Source organism: Musca domestica, unplaced genomic scaffold, assembly GCF_030504385.1.
Source record: "Musca domestica strain aabys unplaced genomic scaffold, Musca_domestica.polishedcontigs.V.1.1 2, whole genome shotgun sequence".
In the NCBI taxonomy this organism is placed as follows: Eukaryota; Metazoa; Arthropoda; class Insecta; order Diptera; family Muscidae; genus Musca; species Musca domestica.
In genome coordinates, this window is record NW_026712249.1 from 28756283 (window position 1) to 28780420 (window position 24138).

The window sequence follows — 24138 nt, forward strand, 5'->3', positions numbered from 1 at the left end:
GGGTGCCTAACCCATAGAAAGTCAGGAGTTTAGATAGGCTCCGCTCCTAACCAAGGAGACGACCACGTCCAAATAACGTGCGAGTGAATTGGTGCCTACTTTTATGTTGGGGGGTGGGGTTTGTTGGTAGATGCATTGCATTCACCCGGTGCTAAGACCACTGTGAAATAGACCGCAACGTAGGTGCTCACATAAAACAAGGCACAGATACCCGCCAGAATAGTTTCGCGATAATATTCGGAATTTATTCTGATGCCACGGTCGATTAATTATGGCGGCCCACACCATCACCATGGCCAACGCTTGAGTTCCGGGGGCCAACCGAAGGTGCACATTTTCTGCTGACCTCTTTGACAAATAAAAACGATAATTTTGTTTGTTTACAAACTGCTGGACAACGAATGTTTTCTCATCGGAGACGGAGAAACCCAAATTCAGCAGTTCACCACTTTCGGCCAAGCGAAGCAACTCTTTAGTCTTTAGCCCTTTTGAGTCTATTTTCTTTCTGTTGCGGTGTAGGTTCTTGTACTTTTTGGAATTGCAATGGCTTTACCCCGAGCTCATTTTTCAATATTTGCCGAATGGAATATTGCGATGCGATATGTTCAGTTTACGAGCCATTTCAGCTCGGCCACTGCGACGACGTGGGTTTCGACCGAAGCGACTTCTTTACTTTTCGAAACATTTCTGCTGATCTATTGCTGGTTTTTATCCGTCCACTTCCTTGACTTCGGGCTACGCTACCAGTATCACGGTATAGAGCAATGGTACGAGACTCAAAAGATTTATTCACATTTAAATGCTGGAGTGCTTTAACGATAGCCACTTTTGGTTTTCCATCCAAATATAAAGAAATCACACTATCACGCTTGAATTCTATCGCGAATAACTTTTTTCTGGAAAATTCTCAGCAAAATGCTTTTGTACGCTTGTAAAAAATACAATGAACTGTCACTGGAATAATTTTAATAGCTGTCGGACGAGTGGATTAGAAATGACAACAGTCTGAATTAGGTTGCCGTTTTTTCATCACACCCTGTATATATAGATAGATGTTTGTGTGTGTGCATTTTGGACCATTCATGCCTCATTATTATTTGTTTAATAATTATGTCTATTGTTGAAAATTATTATTAAATTTAATAATACATCATTCATTTGTTCCACATACATATTTAATAATAATAACTGAAATCGATATTAATTTCTCCCCCTCTTCTCTCTCTTTCCAGAATATCTCATCTATATAACATATTGTTGTAAATATATATATATATATAAATAATATTAACAAAAAAAAAACGGAAAACCTTTAACTCCCACCGCACAAAAAACAACAAAAGTAACAACAAAACAAAAAACACAAAATGACTGGTTTTACCAACGCTGGATTTGAAAACGATGAACCTGTGAAGGTAAGTTAAAACGCAACACATTTTCAAATTAGCTTAATTAAAGGTTTTTTTTTTTTTGTTTTCAATAATTTATATATGCTCGTATGTATGGATTTGAGACGCGACTACTGGCATTCGAACGGAAAGTTCAACGAAATTTTGATTTAATTAACAAAAGAGGCAGCGAAAAGAAGAAAAAACACATTTTTTCGATATTCATAAAAAAGGGAGAAACGCAAAAAAATAAAGGGTTTCAAGAAGGGCAAGGATGGATTTGAAAATTACACTGGGCAACAAAAAAAAAAATAAATACAGGGGAAAATCCAATAGATTATGGAGGGGGAAATCCAATAGTTTATGGATAAAAACTCCCTTTAAACGGTATTTTGTTTTAAAGGTTCGGATTAAGATTTCTCGAAGATCTCTGCTTTTAAGAGATATAGTGTCTTCGGCAATATTATAGATAACAATATGAGGATTATTTTGGTGGTGCATGATAACCCTCCAGCGAATCGATAAAGGGGTCTTTTAGGAGCTTTTTTTCAAAATGTGGCTAAAAACCCCCTTAAACGGCCTTTTTTGAAAATGTTCAGATTAAGATTCCTCGAAGTTCTCTGCATTTTAGGGATATAGTGTCTTCGGCAATATTATAGCTAAGAATACAAGGATCATTTCGTTGAGAAATGTAAACCCACAAGCGAGTCGACAAAGGGGTGTTTTTGGTACTTATTTAAAAATGTGGCTAAAAACTCACTTTAAAATGCCTTTTTTGAAAATGTTCGGATTAAGGTTTCTCGTAGATCCCGGCATTTTAGAGATGTTGTGTCTTCGGCGATATTATAGCTTACAATACGAGGATTATTTCGGTGGAAGATATTAATCCATTAGCGAGTCGACAAAGGGGTCTTTTAGGTACTTTTTTAAAAATGTGGCTAAAAACTCCCTTTAAACGAACTTTTTTTAAAAAAGATCGGATTAAGATTCATTGAAGATCTCTGAATTTTAGGGATATAATGTCTTCGGCAATATTATAGATAACAATATGAGGATTATTTCGGTGGAGCATGTTAACCCTCTAGCGAGTTAACAAAGGCGTCTTTTAGGAGCTTTTTTAAACATGTGGCTAAAAAAGCCCTTCAAACGACCTTTTTTAAAATATTCGGATTAAGGTTCCTTGAAGATCCCGACATTTTAGGAATATAGTGTCTTTGGCAATATTATATCTAACAATACAAGGATTATTTCGGTGGAGCATGTTGACCCTCAATCGAGTCGACAAAGGGGCTTTTATGAGCTTTTTTTCAAAATGTGGCTAAAAATTCCTTTTAAACGGTCTTTTTTGAAAATTTTCAGACTAAGATTCCTCGAAGATTCCTGCAATTTAGGGATATAGTGTCGTCGGCAATATTACAAATAAGAATACGAGGATTATTTCGGTGGAATATGTTAACCCTCAGACGAGTCGACAAAGGGATCTTTTTGGTACTTTTTTTCAAAATATTGCTAAAAACTCCCTTTTCTTTGAAAATTTTCAAATTAAGATTCCTCGAAGATTCCTGCATTTTAGGAATAAAGTGTCTTCGGCAATATTATAGATAACAATGCGAGTCTTATTTCGGTGGAAAATGTTAACCCTCAAGCGAGTCGACAAAGGGGTCTTTTAGGTACTTTTTTCAAAATGTGGCTAAAAACTCACTTTAAACGGTCTTTTTTAAAAATTTTCGGATTAAGATTCCTTGAAGATCCCTGCATTTTAGGGATATAGTGTCTTCGGCAATATTATAGATAACAATAGAAGGATTATTTCGGTGGAATATGTTAAACCTCAAGCGAGTCGACAAAGGGGTCTTTTAGGAACTTTTTTTTTAAAAATGTGGCTAAAAACTCCCTTTAAACGGCCTTTTTTTAAATTTTCAGATTAAGATTCCTTGAAGATCCCTGCACTTTAAGGATATAGTGTCTTCGCCAATATTATAGATAACAATACGAGGAAAATTTCGGTGGAAAATATTAACCCTCAAAGGGGTATTTTAGGTACTTTTTAAAAATGTGGCTAAAAACTCACTTTGAATTGCCTTTTTTGAAAATATTCGGATTAAGGTTCCTTGTAGATCCCGGCATTTTAGAGATCTAGTATCTTCAGCAATATTATAGATAACAATACGAGGAAAATTTCGGTGGAAAATGTTAACCCTCAAGCGAGTCGACAAAGAGGTCTTTTATGAGCTTTTTTCAAAATGTGGGTAAAAACTCCCTTTAAATTGCCTTTTTTGAAAATGTTTGGATTAAGGTTCCTAGAAGATTCTTGCATTATACGTATATAGTGTCTTTGGCAATATTATAGCCAAGAATACGAGAAATATTTCGGTAGAATATGTTAACTCTCAAGAGAGTCGACAAAGGGGTCTTTTTGGTACTTTTTTAAAAATGTGGCAAAAACTCACTTTAAATTGCCTTTTTTGCAAATGTTCGGATTAAGGTTCCAAGTAGTATCTTCGGCGATATTATAGCTTACAATACGAGAATTATTTAGCTAGAGCATGTTAACCCTCAAGCGAGTCGATAAAGGGGTCCTTTAGGGGCTTTTTCCAAAATGTGGCTAAAAACTCCCTTTAAACGCCCGATTTTTTAAATTTTCCAGATTAAGATTCCTTGAAGATCCCTGAATTTAAGGTATATAGTGTCTTCGGCAATATTGTAGCTAACAATATAAGGATTATTTCGGTATAAAAACTTAACCCTCAAGCTAGTCGACAAAGTCGTCTTTTAGGAGCTTTTTTAACAATGTGCCTAAAAACTCCCTTTAAACGGCATTTTTATAAATGTTCGGATTAAGGTTCCTCGAAGATGCCGGCATTTTAGAGATGTAGTGTCTTCGGCAATATTATAGATAACAATATGAGGATTATTTCGGTGGAGCATGTTAACCCTCTAGCGAGTTAACAAAGGCGTCTTTTAGGAGCTTTTTTGCAAAATGTGGCTAAAAACCCCCTCAAACGGTCTTTTTGAAAATGTTCATATTAAGATTCCTCGAAGACCCGGCATTTTAGGGATATAGTGTGTTCGGAAATATTACAGATAACAACACGAGAATTATTTCGGTGGAGCATGTTAATCCTCAAACGAGTCGACAAAGGGGTCTTTTAGGTACTTTTTTAAAAATGTGGCTAAAAACTCACTTTAAATTGCCTTTTTTGAAAATGTTCGGATTAAGGTTTCTCGTAGATCCCGTCATTTTAGAGATGTAGTACCTTCGGCGATATTATAGCTTACAATATGAGAATTATTTAACTAGAGCATGTTAACCCTCAAGCGAGTCGACAAAGGGGTCTTTTAGAAGCTTTTTTCAAAATGTGGCTAAAAACTCCCTTTAAACGGCCTCTTTTTGAGATTTTTCAGATAAAGATACCTCGAAGATCACTGCATTTTAGGGATATAGTGTCTTCATCAGTATTATAGCTGACAATATGAGGATTATTTCGGTAGAAAATGTTAACCATCAAGCGAGTCGACAAAGGGGTCTTTTGGACGCTTTTTAAAAATGTAGCTAAAAACTCCCTCTAAACGGCCTTTTTTGAAAAATTTCAAATTAAGATTCCACGAAGAACCCTGCATTTTTGGGATATAGTGTCTTCGGCAATATTATAGATAACAATACAAGGATTATTTCGGTGGAACATGTTAACCCTCAAGCAAGTCGACAAAGGTTTTTTAAGGTACTTTTTTCAAAATACGGTTAGAAACTTTAAACGGCCTTTTTTTGAAAATTATCAAATTAAGATTCCTCGAAGATTCCTGCATTTTAGGTATATAGAGTCTTGTGTGCTTTTTACACCCTCCTTCCTCCTCCCTTCTTCAATTTTTATTACACTTTCCCTCAAGAGCATTTTTTGTTCGGCCAGATGCGTGTCTATTTTAGAAACCCGCCGGCTTGCTATTGATTTGCATTAAACTAATCTGTTTTCTAATTAAAAATCATGTATTTTTCCATGTTAACCCCACCAACACACTCTTGAGAACTACTGGACATAAAAGTCGTTGACTTTTTTTCCTGGTCGACATTTAGTTTTAATTTATTTTTTTATTAGAAAATTTATTGCCAATTAACTTGTATCTAGACTAGTTCTTGATGGATTTTTTATTTTCTATCCAATGGATTGATGGAGTTGTTGTTGCGTAAAAAAAAAAAACATAAAATTACTTCCAACAAAAAAAAAAACATACAACAAAAGTGAACTGGATTTAGATTTTTGTGGTTTTTAATTTGCCACCTGTCCAAACTCTGACCATAGTCTGACACAGTTTCGCAAAAGACTTTTACTTTTTTTCCTCACCATCAACAAAAAGTGAGCTTGAGTTCTTGTTTCTGTTGACCAAAAAATTAAGGTATTTTAGAAGGTTTTAAGATAAAATTCATTGTAGAATTATTTGAAAAGGGAAGAAAAAAATATACAGGGTGATATAAAAGAACTGCAACAAAGGCAAACACCATCATTTTTATATTTTTTGTAATTTTGTGAAGGCAAAAAATGTCGGAAATAGCATCAAATTTTAGAATAAGTTTAGATTTGTTCGAATTGGTCACGTTTGGCACGAATTATGGCCTTCAACGGCCAATAAAACACACGTCACACGTTGCCGGAATATTGCTCTGCGGTATTTTGGCAGGTTTTTTTTTTCAAAATTTAAAATGTGATATTTTTAATATGTCCCATAATCTTTCATACTTTTTTTAGGAATTTTGAAGACCCTATACACTTAGACCCCATTTAATATTGAACCCTTAATATGAAACTAAAAACTCTTAAAACACCGAACATTTAAAATTTATTCTTATGTTGAGATAATACCTAAACTTAACCCTTATATGGCCCATTTTCAATATCAATCATTTTAAACGCGTTTTTTTGGTTATTTCTTTTCACACATTATTTGGGAACGAGGAAGTCCAGTTTTTCTCTAATTTTTTTTCCAATTTATTCTTATTTTCCTAATTTTTTCTATTTTTTTTTTCTATTTTTTTTAAATTTTTTTCCAACATTTTACAATATAACAAAATTTTGTTAGATTTTTTTTTTTTTTGAAGTACCAACTCCATTTCAAGTATCTCTAATATTTGTACAAAATAGCTTTGACAGGTATTTTAACAACAAAGAAATGATAAGATCTCAGAAATGGCAAAAACAATTCTACAGCAAAACTTGATTTCAAACGCAATTCCTACAGACAGCAACAATTCAATACTTCTGATTTTAATCGCCAAGATTTATTAATATTTCATAATAAGTAATTAATTGCAATTGGAAATGTGTTTACCTTGCCAGCATTTTGTTTTAAGCATTTTTTTCTCATTCTAAAATAAATAAAATCATTTATTTATAGTTTTGTATTTATTAAAGGAATTTTGTATTATTATTAGTATTACTTTTTTTTTTTGTTTAACAAATGAGTGAAATGTTGTCCAGATCAATAAAAATGTGATTGTTGATTTGAAATGTCTAACTAAATCGACTAATTTTCTAGAGAGAAAGAGAAAAAGAGAGAGAGAGGGAGAGAGGATTTCAAACAGTAGAAATTGCTTAGAATTTGTAATTCAAGAATTCCCACAAAACAGATATTTTGTTCGACAAACGTTGACTTGTTCGTCCCAATCGCCTGACAATGCGTTCGAATCGCCAACAATTTATGGGAAAATTTTAATGATTTCCTAAAACGGTAGGAAGCAGACATTAAGTCTGTCAGTGGCGGCAGCAGCAGCAGTGGTGGCCCCTCATTGCTATGCAAAATAGTTAAAGTAATATTTTTTTTTTTTTTGTAAAAAAATTCTCATTTTTTCCGATGCACTTGACTTTGCCTGAGAAGGTGTTGAAAGTGTGAGGCATTTTATTTTTTTGTTCATTGTTTAATTAAGAAATTAGCATTCAAAGGGGAAGATGATTTTGTTATTGAATTGCAATTAAATTGCAGGTAAAAAATTTAAAATAATTGAAACAAAAAATAAATCGCCTATTGCTTCCACGAAAAAAAGGAAGAGATAAATGCTGGCAATATGTCAGAGTTTTGCACTTCCTCACATTCTCAGAAAATAAATTGTTGAGCGGATTTATGGTTTTAGTTTTATTCACTTATTTTGTTTTATAAACTTAATTAAACAAATAAAAATCAATGTTAATAAAGAAAATACAATTTTTATGCAAAACAAACGTTCCTCCTCCTCGTATATCAATTAGACTCTTTATACAATTTCCATTTATTTCGAAAGGGAAAATAAATTACGATTTATGAGGTATAATTAAAAAAAAAGAAAAAATATTACAGCATATTAAATTTAGAATATTTTTTTTTAACTATAGAACCCAGACATATGGTTTATTCTGAGATTAATAATGAAATTTGGAGTAGAATATTTCTTCTTTTGATACCGTCGGCTTTAAACGAAAAATTATGTTACTTTCAGACATCAACTCCAAAAACGGCCAAGGAAAAATTGCTCAAAAATTTAAGAAATATTTTCAGTCTTTTTTTTTTTTGGGGACATTGATGCAAATATTTTTTTGATATGCAGTGAAAATAGAGTTTTCTTTTTTTTTGGTGACTTATAGTGAAATTTGATAGAGAATATTCTTGTCTTTGACGACATCCTTTTAAAATAATGATTTGTTGGAAATTTTTTACTTAGAATGGAAGCGAGTTAAATTAGTCGTAATATAGTAAAATATATAATTTTTACTTTCACTTTCGAATGTAATTTTCTTGAAAACTATTGAACTCAGGCATAAGGTTTAGTTGAAGATTTATGGTGAAATTTTGTGTAGAATATTTTTTCGTCTGACACCTTTCGCCAAAAATGAAATATTATGTCAAGGCTTAAACTTGAAAAAAGATCGAATATAGATTTTTTTTTATTTTAAATACTTATAATTTAATTTTAAAATTATTATTATTATTATTATTATGGTTATTATTGTTATTATTATTATTATTAGTATTATTATTATTATTATTATTATTATTATTATTATTATTATTATTATTATTATTATTATTATTATTATTATTATTATTATTATTATTATTATTATTATTATTATTATTATTATTATTATTATTATTATTATTATTATTATTATTATTATTATTATTATTATTATTATTATTATTATTATTATTATTATTATTATTATTATTATTATTATTATTATTATTATTATTATTATTATTATTATTATTATTATTATTATTATTATTATTATTATTATTATTATTATTATTATTATTATTATTATTATTATTATTATTATTATTATTATTATTATTATTATTATTATTATTATTATTATTATTATTATTATTATTATTATTATTATTATTATTATTATTATTATTATTATTATTATTATTATTATTCTTATTATTATTATTATTATTACACTTGTATTACATATTTTTCGAATGTAATTGTCTTGAAAACTATTGAACCCAGACATATGGTTTAGCTGAAGATTTATAGTGAAATTTTGTGTAAAATATTTTTTCTTCTGACACCTTCCACCTAAAACGAATTATTATGTTGAGGCTTCAACTTGAAAAAAGATCGAATACAGATTTTTTTTAATTTTTTACAAAAAGGAAATACCCTCTCGAATATTCGGAATCTTAAGTTAAAGTTTAACAACTCCTTTGGAGGATAACGTCATTAAAGTTTTAAAAAAATAAAATGAGAATTTCTAGGGATTTCAAAGAAGGAAAAATTATTTATTATTGTTATTATTATTATTATTATTATTATTATTATTATTATTATTATTATTATTATTATTATTATTATTATTATTATTATTATTATTATTATTATTATTATTATTATTATTATTATTATTATTATTATTATTATTATTATTATTATTATTATTATTATTATTATTATTATTATTATTATTATTATTAGAATTATTATTATTAGAATTATTATTATTATTATTATTATTATTATTATTATTATTATTATTATTATTATTATTATTATTACTATTATTATTATTATTATTATTATTATTATTATTATTATTATTATTATTATTATTATTATTATTATTATTATTATTATTATTTATTTTTTATTTAAATTTGTCTGAAAAAAATGTTTTACGTAGGTTTCTTTCTATTCAAAGACAAAATTCTCCTACAAAGCATTATTTTACAGAGATAACCTCAAAGACAAAAATATTCCTCATCCAATGTTCTATAAGTCACCAAATCCATATTTCTACTGCATAATAAAAAATATATGCTTCAATTTTCCAAAAAAAAAATCAGATTTTTTATTAAATTTTTCTTCGGTTTTTTTTTCGAGTTGTCGCCTGAAAGTAACATAAATTTCCGTCGAAGGAAAAAATATTCTACACCAAATTTCGCTATAAAACTCAGAATAAACCCTATATCTAGGTACAATAGTTTTTAAGAAAATTATAATTATAATTTTTACTGTAAATTTAATTTAAAATAAATTAATGAATTATTTATTTTTATTTATTTATTATTTAATGTTTTTTTTGTTTCTTATTTTTGTATACGTTTTCCCTTTTAAAATCCATTACCCGGTATTATTATTAATTGAATTCATATGACATCACAACGGCTCCTACTCCCTATCGATATTTTTCTCACATAAAAATCCAAAAAAATGATTTTTATTACCGCACTAATTAAGTTTAAAAAAAAACTAAAATATTTCAAAAAATATATGCCACTGGACAGCTTGTTTAAAATAAAGCAAAAATCCGAGCCAAGCCTGTGTGTCTGGCATTCAAAATTTGTAATGCTTTATGTAAATGCGATGGAGGCACATGTTACAAAGTCTATTTTATGTTTCGTTTTTTTTTAATTTTTGTATTTTTTTATTTAACAAAAACCATGTGTGTGCCTCGAGATTTGTCGTTAAAAATCCAAAACTTTCTCCCATGGTTTTTTTAATGTTCAAGACATTTGAATTTAGGCTGCTCCACTCACATAAGTATTCTGGGCTTGAGACGACGGAGCAAACAGACAAAAAAAATCTGATTACAAAATTGCCAATGAAAAACAAAATACTCCCCGGGGCATCTTCTGAAATCAATTTGGGTCTTTTGATTTTTTATGTTTTGTTAAAAAAAAAAGAAAAACAAAAACAAATATGTAAATAACTTCATGGCTTCCTTATTAATTTTTTGGGGGGAATTCTCTGCCTCTCGTAACTGTCTCTCTCTCTCTCTCTCTTCAAGTGATATCGGTGATTACATCAACACCATATATGTCTGACTTGAGAGCCACATCGCAGTGCGCATGTGCCACATACATTTAATCTCCAGTCTCAACACGACTCTTGTTTGTAATAATAACAACAAAAATACAACAACACCAAAAATTCACACACAAAATATTTTTCGTGTATGGCCTTAAGAAAAAATAAAATCAATGATATCTTTTGTGTGTTTTTTTTTCGCACAAAAAAAAAATAAAAAAAAACAATTTAAATAAAAGACCACACCTCCTTTGTGTTAACACACAAAAAAGGCAACACGCACACACACACAAACGCATTTACAAAATAAAAATGTATTATTTGTGTGACAACAAAAATACATTAATTTCTACTTTCTTTCAAAAAAAAAAAAAACGAAAAAAATGAAAAAAAGATAACACATCATTTTTAACAAGTGGTCAATAACAATAATACAATCTCAAGCCAAAAAAAGAGCCAAGAAGAAGAAGAAAAATTCAAAAAAAAAAATGTAGTGAGTAGTAATATTTATTGTCAAAATGTATTCAGACGGACAGATGATCACCACAAAACACGATCACTTCATTCGTTATTCACGTGATCTGCGATGCCTCCCCACAAACGTTTTGGGGGGAATTTTTGTGATTTTTTTTCTTCAACTCCATTTCCATAGCTGCTGCTGGAACTGAACCATCCAACCAACCAACAAACCTGTCCGTTGTTCGGTCAGTCATAGAGTTTTACGAATTGAGAATTCCTCAACGTCGTTTTGTTACTGAATATTAAGTGGCGATTTTTTTAGTTTTAAATTGTTATAAGTTTTTTTTTTTTAAATAGATGTCTTTAACAGCAGACATAAAAAAGAGTTGAAGAGTTGTTAACAATGGTATTTAGTGGCTTAATGGGGATTTAGTTTTGGGATTAAAACAAAATATGAAAAAAAAAATAGCTAGTGGGAAATTTGAAAAATTATTGGACAATAGATTTACATTTTTATTTATTTATTAATTAAAACAAATCACAAATTAAAAAAAAAAAATATTTTCTCAGATTCAGATTTCAGATCATTCAGATCAGATTTGTTATACTCTCAGCCATAAGGCTACATAGAGTATACATGAGTTTATAAAATCCAAAACATCGAAATAACGGTTTTAGACCTTCAGTTCCTTTGGACGAAATTCGTTTAAGAACATTTGGAGTCGATCTAGGGGTGCCCGTCCGTCCGTCTGGCTGGCTGGTGCGCACGATAACTGTCGAAGGGAGTATCCGGATTGGTCCAAACTTTGTATATCGTAATATTATTATCAAACTTAGATCGACTTCGTACATAGGAAAGATCCGCCCACTCCTTTTGGCCCTCCTTCTTCACAAAAGTTCAAAATGTTCACAGAAATAAAGTTTAGCTTATATAACAATATTATATATTGAAAACTTGGCTAATATTTATATTTTTGTAAGTGTTAGGTCAAGTGCGAAAATGGAAAAGGAACACCCCCACAAAGGGTCAACATTTTGAATAATTATAACTCATGTAAAATTTGAAATAAAAGTCCGATTGTCTTCAAATTTTACATATCTCAGTATTTTTATTAACACAAGGTCTGGTGTGAAGATGGAAAATATGGGACCACTCCTTCTGGTACCTCTCCCACAACGGGTCAAAATTTTGAATAACCAAAACTCTCAAAAAAAATCGAAATAATGTTTCGATCACTTTCAAACTTGACACATTCCAATATTTCGATCAACAGAAGATCTGATGTAAAAATGTGATATATGGGACCACTCCTTCCGGTTTCTCCCCCGCAACGGGTCAAAATTGTTGAATAATTATATCGCATATAAAATTTGAAATAAGTTCCGAACAGTCCTTAAATTTTACATATCTCAATATTTTTTTTATTAAATCACGTTTTGGTGTGATGTTGTGATATAGCGGACCACCTCTTCTCATACCTCCCCCACAACGGGTCATATTTTTAGAATAATTATAACACTCATAAAATGAGAATTAAGATTTCGATTCCCTTCAAATTTCACACATCCCAATATTTCTGTCAAGACACGTTCTGGTGTAAATATGGGATGTATCGGACCACTCCTTCTGGTACCTCCCCCACAGCGGGTCAAATTTTTTGAATAATTACAACTTTTATAAAATGCAAAATAAGCTTCCGATTGTTTTCAAATTTCACAGATCCCAATATTTTGATCAACACAAGATCTGGTGTGGAGATGGGAAATATGGGACCACTCCTTCCAGTACCTCCCCCACAAATATGTGAAAATTTTAAAAAAACCAAGATGCTCATAAGAGCCGAAATAGACCTGCGATTCTTTTCAGACACGGTACATGCCAATATTTCTACTAACACAATGTCTGGTGTGAAGATGGGATATAGCGGACCCCTCCTTCTGGTACCTTCCCCACAACTGGTCAAAATTTTTGAATAATTATAACTTTCATAAAATCCGAAATAGGCATTCCAATCTCTTCAAATTTCACAGATCTCAATATTTTTATTAACAGGAGATCTGGTGTGAAGATGGAATATATCGGCACATTCCCTCTGGTACCTCCCACACATAGGGGTCAAAATTTTGAATAACCAAAACGTTCATAGAATGGTAAATGAGCACCCGGTTCTTTTCAAACTCAGCACGTTCCTATATTTCTATTAACACATGGTCTGGTATGACGAGCTTATATAACGGACCACTCCTTCTGGTACCTCCCCCACAAAGGGGTCAAAATTGTGACATAATTTTATCTCTTATAAAATGAGAAATAATCAACCGATTTTCTTCAAACTTCACACATCGCAATATTTCTGTTAAGACACATTCTGGTGTAAAGATGGGATATACCTGACCACTCCCTCTGGTATCTCCCCCACACAGGGGTCAAAATTTTTAAATAATTCTATCTCTCATAAAATGCGAAATAATTATTCGAATCACTTCAAATTTCACACATCGTAATATTTCTGTAAAGATACGTTCTGATGTGAAGATGGAATACATCAGACCACTCCCTCTGGAACCTCTCCCACAAAGGGGTTAAAATTGTTAAAAAATCAAAACGCTCATAAAATGCAAAATAATTATCCGAATCTCTTAAAATTTCACACAATCCAATATTTTTGCTAAAGTAAGATCCGGTGTGAAAATGGTAGATATCGACCCACCCCTTCTCGTACCTCCCCCACAAGGTATCACTGTTTTCATTGCTTTGTAAGAAATTGCCTGTCATTCTTAATCAAGAATCTCAATCATGGTTTACTTAACACACTTTTGGCCATTGTGCCTTGAGGCCTTTCCTTCGGCATTAATAACCAAACTGATAAAAAAATCTCCAGCCTTAATGATGTGATTTTTTCTGGCTTTCTTGTCGTAAAAGTTCTACGGTGTTGTGGTGCGGCCTGGTTTCTCTGTTCTGCCTCAAAATGAAATATTTCTTTTTTTTCTCTCTTTTTCCAATACCCCTGTGAAAAGAAATTTATTTTTTGTTGCGTTGCGATCGCCCAAAGGCCTCAATTTATTACCACATTCTGAAGCTGGCTTGCAGGGAGCACAAGAATATTTATTACATATCAGTGACAAGTAGAGACAGAACAGAACAAAAATAAAAATATAAAGGGAAAATGTAAAGCCACAGCAAAGCTCAGAACATGCCTTCAGATGATAATTCATTGCCAGGTCAGGAGTGAAATGGAGAAAAAAGGCACATCATCATGCATGGTAGAGAAACATAAATAAGCATAAGAATGGGGGGAAACAAATTTTGACAGAGAGGAGGTATAGCTCTTTGGGTGGGGGAGGGATTCAAAAAGACTTGCTGACCAATATAAAGTCAAATAAATACATAAAAAATAAAAAATTGTTAATAAATTAAAAAAACAATAAAAAATTAATAATAATTAAAAAATGATAAATAAATAAATTAATTAAAAATGAAATAATAGAAAAAAATATAAATAAATAATAAATATAAAATAAATAAAAAAATATATAAATAAAAAATAAAAAAAACTGCAACAAAGTCAAACGCCATAATTTTTACATTTTTTAAATTCTATTGAATGAATGCAAAAAATGTCGGAAATAGCATCAAATTTTAGAATAAGTTTAGATTTGTTCAAATTTGTCACCTTTGGCACGAATTATGGCCTTCAAATGGCCAATGAAACCGTCACGCGCTGCCGGAATGTTGCTTTGCAGTATTTCGGCCCATTCCCGACGAGGCACTTGCTTGAGGTGGTCGATACTTTGGGATTTTTTCGTGCCAACCTTGCTTTCCAAACCAACTTCAGACACCATAATCCAAGGGATTGCTATCCGGAGATTTTGATGGCCATTGTGCGCTGGAAATGAAGCGAGGAACCTCATTTTGTAACCATTCCTGGGTGGCGCGTGCTGAGTGCAATGGTGCTGCTGAGTCCTGTTGAAATATCCAAGGTCTGCGGCCAAAATGTTTGCGTCGTGCCCAAGGCTTTAATATACCCTCCAGAATATTTTCGCGATAATACTCGACATTTATTCTTATGCTACGGTCGGTTAATACGAGCGGAGAGCGACCATCGGCTGTTATGGCGGCCCACACCAATACCATGGCCGGCTTGAGGCTTGAGTTCTGGTAGCCAACCGAAGGTGCATATTTCCAGCTGACCTCTTCAGGCAAGTAAACACAAGCATTTTGTTTGTTTACAAACTGCTGGACAACGAATGTTTTCTCACCGGAGCGGAGAAAAACAAAGTCGGCAGTTCACCACTATCGGCCAAGCGAAGCAACTTTTAGCTCTTTTGAGTCTATTTTCTTTCTGTTGCGGTGTGAGTTCTTGCACTTGGCTTGGAATTTCAATGGCTTTACCCCGACCTCTTTTTTCAATATTTGCCGAATGGAATATTGCGATGCGATATGTTCAGCTCACGAGCCATTTCAGCTCGTCGGCCACTGCGACGCGGGTTTCGATCAAGTCGCTTCTTTACTTTTCGAACCACTTCTGCTGATGTTGTTGTTTTCTACCGTCCACTTCCTTGACGTCGGGCTACGCTACCATTATCACGGTAATTAGCGATGTTACGAGACACAAAAGATTTATTCACATTTAAATGCTGGAGTGCTCTAACGATAGCCACATGCGGTTTTCCAGCCAAATATAAAGAAATCACACCATGACGCTTGAATTCCATCACGAATAACATTTTTCTGGAAAATTCTCACCAAAATGCTTTTGTACCCTTGTAAACAATATAATGAGCTGTCACTGGAAAAATTTTAACAGCTGTCGGACGAGTGGCTTAGAAATGACAGCAGTCTGAAGTTGGTTGCAGTTTTTTTTTTTGTTCATTTCACCCTGTATTTTCCATTGCTCTAGGGGTCCAAGAACCCAAGCGTGTTATTAAAAACCAGAAAATTCACACAAATCTAAATAAATTCCAAAAAAAAAAACTAGATTTCAAACTGAAAATTTTCCAACAGAAAAACACAAAAAAAAGTCAAGAGATGGTGTTGATATTTGCAAACATCACACTGCGACCAAGCATGCAACCACAACATACCAAAGGACGGACATGCAAAAAATCTCCACTGACTTGAAGATAAAACCTGCACTGAAGTCGTCGACAAGTAAAAAAAACTTACAAATCAATATATTACGATTTTTTGTGCCCGGCTAAGTGTCCGTCGTTGGATTAGCCACCCAGCGGCAAAGCTCAATTGGCCAACAAAACACACTTTGAAAAAATATTGTCAAAGCAACCAACAAACCTCACATCCAAGTAAACCACCAGCAACAACACCATCATCATCAACCAGTTTGTTTTTGCCCCGCTTGGAGTGTGACTCGTGCTTGGAGTTTAAAAATAGCCTGAAAAACCAAATCTCGTGCCACCAACCATCCAATCCAACCGGACAAGTCAAGACAATTTTGGTCAAAAAGGAAAAAAATAAAAACGGAGTAACATATCATTTGCCAGCTAATGGCTGCAACAACAAGCAATAGGCTTAGTTACAATTGTAGCGAAAATAAAACGACGGCAGAATCTAAATGCATCATACACATGTATGTAAGCATGTATGGATGTAGGTATGTGTGTATGTGTGTTTGGGCACACTCACACCATAAATATTTTTGCGGTCAAGCAAACATATTTTTGCCACAAACTTACACAACAAGCATCGACAACACTTGATGAAGTCAGCTGCTGCACATGCGCAGTGTTAGAGTATCACCACTGCCAGGCGAGAAAAAATGTGGCAGTGGTTGCCGCTGCGCTTTCGGCTAAAAATAAACTTGTCCAAACAAAAATACAAAACTTGAAATGTTCGAATACATTTTTGTTGGTGTTGCTGTTGGTTAGTTAAGATGCATTCTCAAAAATGTTGAACGACACATTAAAATCCGCAAATAAAATAAAACCAAATTCTCTGGTGGACAGTTTAGAAAATGTTGACTTCCAACATCAAATGTTGAGCAACATTTTAAAATGTTGCCAGCAACATATGGGCACAATGAAGGCATTAGATTACAGCAGTTCGTGGAACTTTGAATATGTTTTCAAAAAAAAAAAAAGAGAATTGAAATCCTCAAATTTCGAAATTGGAATTTTCGAGTTTTGAGTAATTTTTTTTTCGAATTTTGATTTTCAAAATTTAACAAAAATATCTAAGATATCAGAAGATTTTTTTTTGAAATTATGAAAGATGGGGCAGCACTGCGAACTAATAATTTGTTTTTCAAATGTCGAAAATGAGCGATTTTTGGAAAATGGCGATTTTTTCAATTTTGCAATATCTCGAAAACGGTTAAAAATATTGGAGTATTTTAAATGGCACAAATCTTCACTACAATGTTTGGTCCTTCAAAAATCAAAAATCGCAATTTTAGCGATAATTTCATAAATGGCGATTTTTTTGAAGTTGCTATATTTTAAAAATAATTAGAGGTATTGGCAAAATTTAAACGACTTACTTTAGACCAACCCGAGCAATATTCAACGAAACATTTGTTTTTTTGGGAAACGAACATTTTTCATTTTGGCGATTTTTTGAAAATAGTGATTTGGTCGAAATTCCAAAGTATCTAAATTAAATGTGAACTTGGATTGAGAACAATTATTACAAAAATGTAAAGGGCAAAAACGAAGAATACTCGCTTTTCTTTCTTCGAAAATTTGCAACTATAGCGCTTTTTCTTCGAAAATAACAACTTGTCCGAAATTGTGATTTTTTTCAATTTTGCCATATCTTGGAAACGGTGAACGGTATTGGAAAAATGTAAACGACAAAAATCAGCCCAAACCGATCACGAGTCAGCACAAGATTTTTATTTTTCGAAAATCAAAAATTCCTTTCTTGGCGATTTTTTTTTTTTTTTTTTTTTTTTTTGGAAAATAGCGATTTTTTCGAAGTTGTGATATTTCGAAAACGATTGAGAGTATTGAAAAAAATTGAACGGCAAAAATCAGCACAAACCAAGCACGAGTCGGGACATTATTTGTTTTCTCGAAAATCGAATGCTGAAATTTTGTCGATTTTTTTAAAAAGCTATATTTTTCAAAATTTCCATATATCTAGAAAATATTTAGAGGAATTAAAAATAATATAAACGGCCAAAATCACATGAAACTGAGGTCGAGTCAGCAGCTTTTGTGTTTTTCGAAAAATCAACAATTGCAATTCTGGCGATTTTATTTAAAAATATTAATTTTTTTGAAACATGGTGGCAAGTGTAGGAAACAATTAAGGATAATGATGAATGATACATAATGTGATATCAATTTAGAACAACATTTCTATTTTTGAAAATAGAAACATGTAATTTAGGCAAGTTTTGTCGAAAATAGCGATTTATTTCAAGTTGTGATATCTTAAAAACGGTTAGAGTTATTGTTACATTTCAAATAACGCATATCAATAGAAATCAAGGATGATTTAGCACAATATTTCAATTGTTTCGAAAACAAAATTAAAATTTTGGCGTTTTTTTTTTTTTTTTTGGAAAATAGCGATTTATATGAAATTACAATGTCTCGAAAACGATTTAAGATACGATAAATCAGTTTAAACCAAGGACTACTCAGTACATCATTTGTTTCTTCAAAAATCCAATGTTGACATTTTGGCGATTTTTCGGAAAATAGCGATTCGTTCGAAATGTTGATGTATCGAAAACGGTGTCCGGTATTGGAAAAAAAACAAACAGTACAAATCAACACATATAAAACACAAGACAGTAACATTTCAAAAATTAAAATTTTGGCGTTTTTTTTAAAGCGATTTATTCTAAAGGTAGAGGTATTGGTACATACATATCAACACAAACCACGCATGTTTCAGCACAACTTTTGAATTTGTGGAAAATCAAAAATTGCAACTTCGGTATAATTTTGAAAATAGCGATTTTTTCGAAATTTCATTATCTTAAAAACGGTTAGAGGTATTGAAAAAAATTGAACGATCCAAGTCACCTCAAACCAAGGACTACTCAGCACAACATATGTTTTTCTCGAAAATCAAATGTTGATATTTTGGCGATTTATTGAAAAACATTAATTTTTCGAAATTTTTTAGAGTAATTAAAAAAATAAAACGTCACTAATCCCCATAAACCAAGCACTACTCAGCACAACATTGGGTTCTTCGAAAATCAAATGTAGCGATTCTGGCGATTTTTGAAAATGTCTATTTTAATAGAAAATATCAATTTTTCAGAAACGATGGAATGTCGAAAACAGCACAATTTTATACCATGTTAACCAATCTCAGCACAACAATCGGTTTTCAAAAATTCAAAATCTAAATATTATTTTTTTTTTTTTTTTTTTCGAAAAAGGAACAATTTTTGTGTAGAAACACTAACGGCATAAATAAACGCAATTTTGTGCAAGTGCAGTTTCTTTGAAATTGCAATTGTCTGAATTTTTTGAATTTCGAAAAACACGACATGGTGTTTCTAATTTTATTAAAATTGTTTTTTTTTAATTTTAATGACATTTAAAATAATTTCATTTTTTTCAATGAAAATTTTAGTAAAAATTTATTTTTTCTAGACTACCGTTTGCATCTACCAAACATGTTGTTCTTCTGCAAACAAAATTGCATCAAACCTGCTTCACACACCAGCAACACATGCGTTGTTTATGTTGCGCTCTCACTCTCAATCACCTTCTCTCTCTCGCTATACATACCACCTCTCTGTTGATGTTTGGTTTTAACTGGTTTAAAGCGGTTAATATTTGTTTAACAAAAACAAAACAAAAAATACATTTTTTTTAAATATTTGCTTCATGTTTACCAGCAGCAACAACAACAACATTGTTGTATCCCCTAGATCTCCTTGGCAATGTTGTTGTTATCGTTTTTTTCTGAATTTAATATAAAGTTTTACATTCCATGCATGGTATAGTTGTTGTTGGTTTTGTTTTCTTTGAAATTAGGCAGATTGGTGGGACGGTTGGTTGATTGGTTGTTCGCCTGGCTTAGTTTTGCTTGCATTCTGTTTTGTTGTATTTTTTTCGCTTTTTTTACTGGAACACTTAATGTCCGTAAACTTGTTGTACACAACAAATTGTTGGGTTTTTTTAAATTTTATTTTTTTATTTATGTTTTATTTTTTGCATATTTTGGCCACATTTAGTGCACACATAAGGTGTAGTTTACGTTGTTGTTTTTATTTTTTGAACACAATTTTTTTGGCAGACGGAACAAATGCAATGTTGTTTTTGAACAGCAGCTGACCAACATAATAATGTGTGCCACCGCAGACATTTTGCAGACAGGTGGGTCGGGATTTTGTGGATTTTTTAAATATATATTTTTTGTAATATTTCACTATATCCTAAACCATATGAGTACCAAAACGTAACTCATCGAAATAGCGACGACTTTAGACTCTAGGTCTCTTTGGACCAAATTCGTTTCAGAACAATTGGCTGGCTGGTGCAAACGATAACTTATGAAGGGAATATCCCATTTGACCCAAGCTTCGTAAATTGTAATTTAGTTAACAAACTTAGAATGAGTTGGGAGATAGGCAAGATCGGGTTCACGCCTTCTGATATTTCCCTCACAAAAGGACAACTTTTTCATTGAAAAAAACACCTCAAAGAACAAGAAAGAGTCATCCAATTTTGTGAGGTGGTAAAATGGACAATTCGGCTCAAAATTTTGAATAATCATAATTTTTGTAAAATGTGAAATAAAAGTCGGATTGTTTTTAAATTTTGCACATCTTAGTATTTCTATCCGCACAAGATTATGAGTAAAGATGGTCAATATCGACCCACTCCTTGTGGTACATCCCATACAAAGGGGTTAAAATTTGAATAACCATAACGCTCACGACAAGTCAAATTTTTTGAATAAAAGTAACTTTCATAAAATGTGAAATAAGCATCCGATTCTCTTCATGTTTCACACATTCCAATATTTCCACTAAAACACGATTAGGTGTGAATATGGTTGATATCGGACAACCTCTTCTGGTACCTTCCCCACAAAGGTCTAAAATTTTGAATTTTTGTTATATCCCAGAAAATGCGAACTAAGCATCCGATCCATTCTAAACCTCAAACATCCCAATATTTCTATCAATAGAAGATCTGGTCTGAAGGTGGTATATATTGGTGCATTCTTTCTGGTACCTCCCCCATAAAGGGGTTTAAATTCTGAATAAAAAAAAAACTCTCATTAAATGCGAAATAAGCACTGATTCGCTTCAAATTTCTTACATTCCAATATTTTTACTACCACAAGACCTGCTGTGAAGATAAAATATATAGGTCCACTCTCTCTGGTACCTCCCACACAAAGGGGTCAAAATTTTGAATAACAAAAGTGTTCATAAAATGCGAACTAAGCATCGAATCCATTCTAAACCTAAAACATCCCAATATTGTTATCAATAAAAAATCGGGTCTGAAGGTGGTATATATTGGTCCACTCTTTCTGGTATCTCCCCCACAAAGGGGTTAAAAATCTGAATAGCCAAAACGGTCATAAAATGCTAAACTAGCATCTGATTATTCCCAAACTCGACACATTCCAATATTTCTACTAACACAACATCTGATGTGAAGATGGAATACGTCGGACCACTCCTTCTGGGACCTCCCCCACAAAGGGGTTTAAAATCGGAATAGCCAAAACTCTCATAAAATGCTATACGAGCATCTGATTATTTTCAAACTCGGCACATTCCAATATTTCTACTAACACAACATCTGGTGTGAAGATGGAATATGTCGGACCACTCCTTTAGGTACCTCCCCCACAAAGGTGTTAAAAATCTGAATAAACAAAACGGTCATAAAACGCTACACGATCATCTGATTATTATCAAACTCGGCCCATTCGAACATTTCTTTTAACACAAGATCTGGTGTGAAGATGGAATATATAGGTCCACTTCTTCTGGTACCTTCCTCACAACGGGTTTAAAAATCTGAATATCCAAATCTCTCGTAAAATGCGAAAGAAGCAACCGATTCTCTTCATATTGCACACGTTCCAATAATTTTACTAACACAATATGTGGTGTGAAGATGGAATGTATTGGTCTACTCCTTCTGGTACCTCCCCCTCAAAATGGTTTAAAAATCGGAATACCCAAAACTCTCATAAAATGCGAAATAAATATCTTATTCTCTCCAAATTTCACACATTCCAATAGTTCTACTAAATCAAGATCTGGTGTGAAGATGGAATTCGTCGGACCACTCCTTCTGGTACCTCCCCCACAAAGGCGTCTACATTTTGAATAACCAAAACTCTCATAAAATTCGAAATAAGCATCCGATTCCCTTCAAATTTTACACATTCCAATATTTTTATAAGCACAAGATCTGCTATGAAGATGGTATAGATATGTCCATTGCTTCTGGTTACTCCCCCACAAATTGTCATAATTTCCAATACTTATATCGCTCAAAACTTACGAAACAAGTTAGCCATTCGTTCTTCTCAAACATGGATCATTTATTATAATCACACAACAATCTCTCTCCCGGTCTCTCTATCTCTCTCCCTCTCTTTCCCAAGAGAAATTATTTCACAATATTAACAGACATAAGACATAAGTTCCGTTATTTTTTCAAAGCCATTTCTTTGTCACCTTTTCTTCAAACTTTCAATCAAGTCAAGGCACTTCGTTCCAACTTATCAGTGCCGGGTAAATAAAACCCAATTTCGAACGATTTGAGGAAATTTACATATTTTGTGAAAAACCGTATTGAGTTGTGAGTGCCTATCTTGCCGACTACACCTTGCTGTGTTTACTTTTTCCAATGAGGTCGTTCGTTGTCATTGTCGTTTTTGTTGTCATTGGGAGGGTGTTAGGTTTGAAATTTAAAAGAAAACACCAAAAACGCAGCAAGTCGTAACTTCAGCATGTGTCGAAGAGGCTCGATCTAATTTCACAATGTTCCAATTGCGCTATGTACGCATATTGTAATTTTTTTTAAACTATTTACGTAAAATATGTATGTATAAATATGTATGTATGTATGTATGTATATTTTACGGTAGCAAAACGTGTGTGTTTTTTTGCACCACAACAAAAAGACAGAAACACCTTGTTCAAAATATGTCAGATAATGGCATTTGTCGCACTCACACGCACTTACACACACACATAAAAAATTATGTTGCGTTGAATTTTAAAGTTCCTCAAGTAGGTGCTTCCCCCCAAGAATGAAACCCTTTTTTACAAGACATAAATTAATAAAATAAAATTCAGAATTTAATTTTAAATCTCAAGCTTTTGAAAAATAATAAACATAAATTTACCAAAACAATATCTAAATCATCAGTACAAGGTTTTGAGATTTTTTCCAAAAAAAAAAAAAAGATTCCCTTGTTTATTTATTTATTTATTTTTTTTTTTTTTGCTCTATTGTTGTCGCTAACAATCGAGATAAAGAAATCTGTCTTGTAATTAATGAACTTGAATTGTTTACTATAAATGTACATTGTTGTTGTTATTGTTGTTGTTGATGTTTTACTGTTTTGATTGGTTGTGTTGTTGTAGCAGTTTCCATTGTTGTTCTCTTTGTTTTATCGGTGATAAGGAAATAAAGTTATCGACATTTTACGTTTGTCACATCTTCTCATGTTAACGTGTTTATGCCCTTTGCTCGCTCATTAAATTCAGAGAGTGTTTGTTGTTGTTGTTTTTCAAAATTGGTTTATTAAAGCCAATAACAACAAAATATGTCATGGTTCAATAAAACGACAGCCCTTTAAACGGTTTCATTTATAACTGGTTTTCTTTTAAATATTGAAATTTAGAGAGTGATTTTTACATGGTATGACCTAGAATGAGAAGCTACATTACAAAAAAAAAAAACAAAAAAAAATAAAAGAGAAGAGCAGGTCATATAGCTCAAGGACGAAGAGAAAATCTGATCAATACAAGTTAACTGGACCGTCGTAAGAAAATATTGTTGGCTTTAGATCAAAAACACTGTATCCTTATTTGA

General features: G+C 32.1%; 2 protein-coding genes across 3 annotated transcripts in view; one reads left to right on the top strand and one right to left on the bottom strand.

Moving 5' to 3' along the window:
- The window catches only part of LOC101889241 (dnaJ homolog subfamily C member 22), a 201861-nt gene that overhangs the window by 151578 nt on the left and 26145 nt on the right, over positions 1 to 24138 (bottom strand). The gene's annotated exons all lie outside the window — the stretch shown is intronic.
- The window catches only part of LOC101889533 (UNC93-like protein), a 106379-nt gene that overhangs the window by 69420 nt on the left and 12821 nt on the right, over positions 1 to 24138 (top strand). For both annotated transcript variants that reach the window (XM_005183223.4, XM_005183224.4), the window contains exon 2: positions 1233 to 1415. In XM_005183223.4, coding sequence (XP_005183280.1) covers positions 1368 to 1415 — 48 coding nt within the window. In that variant the 5' untranslated portion in view covers positions 1233 to 1367. The remainder of the gene's footprint in view (positions 1 to 1232; positions 1416 to 24138) is intronic.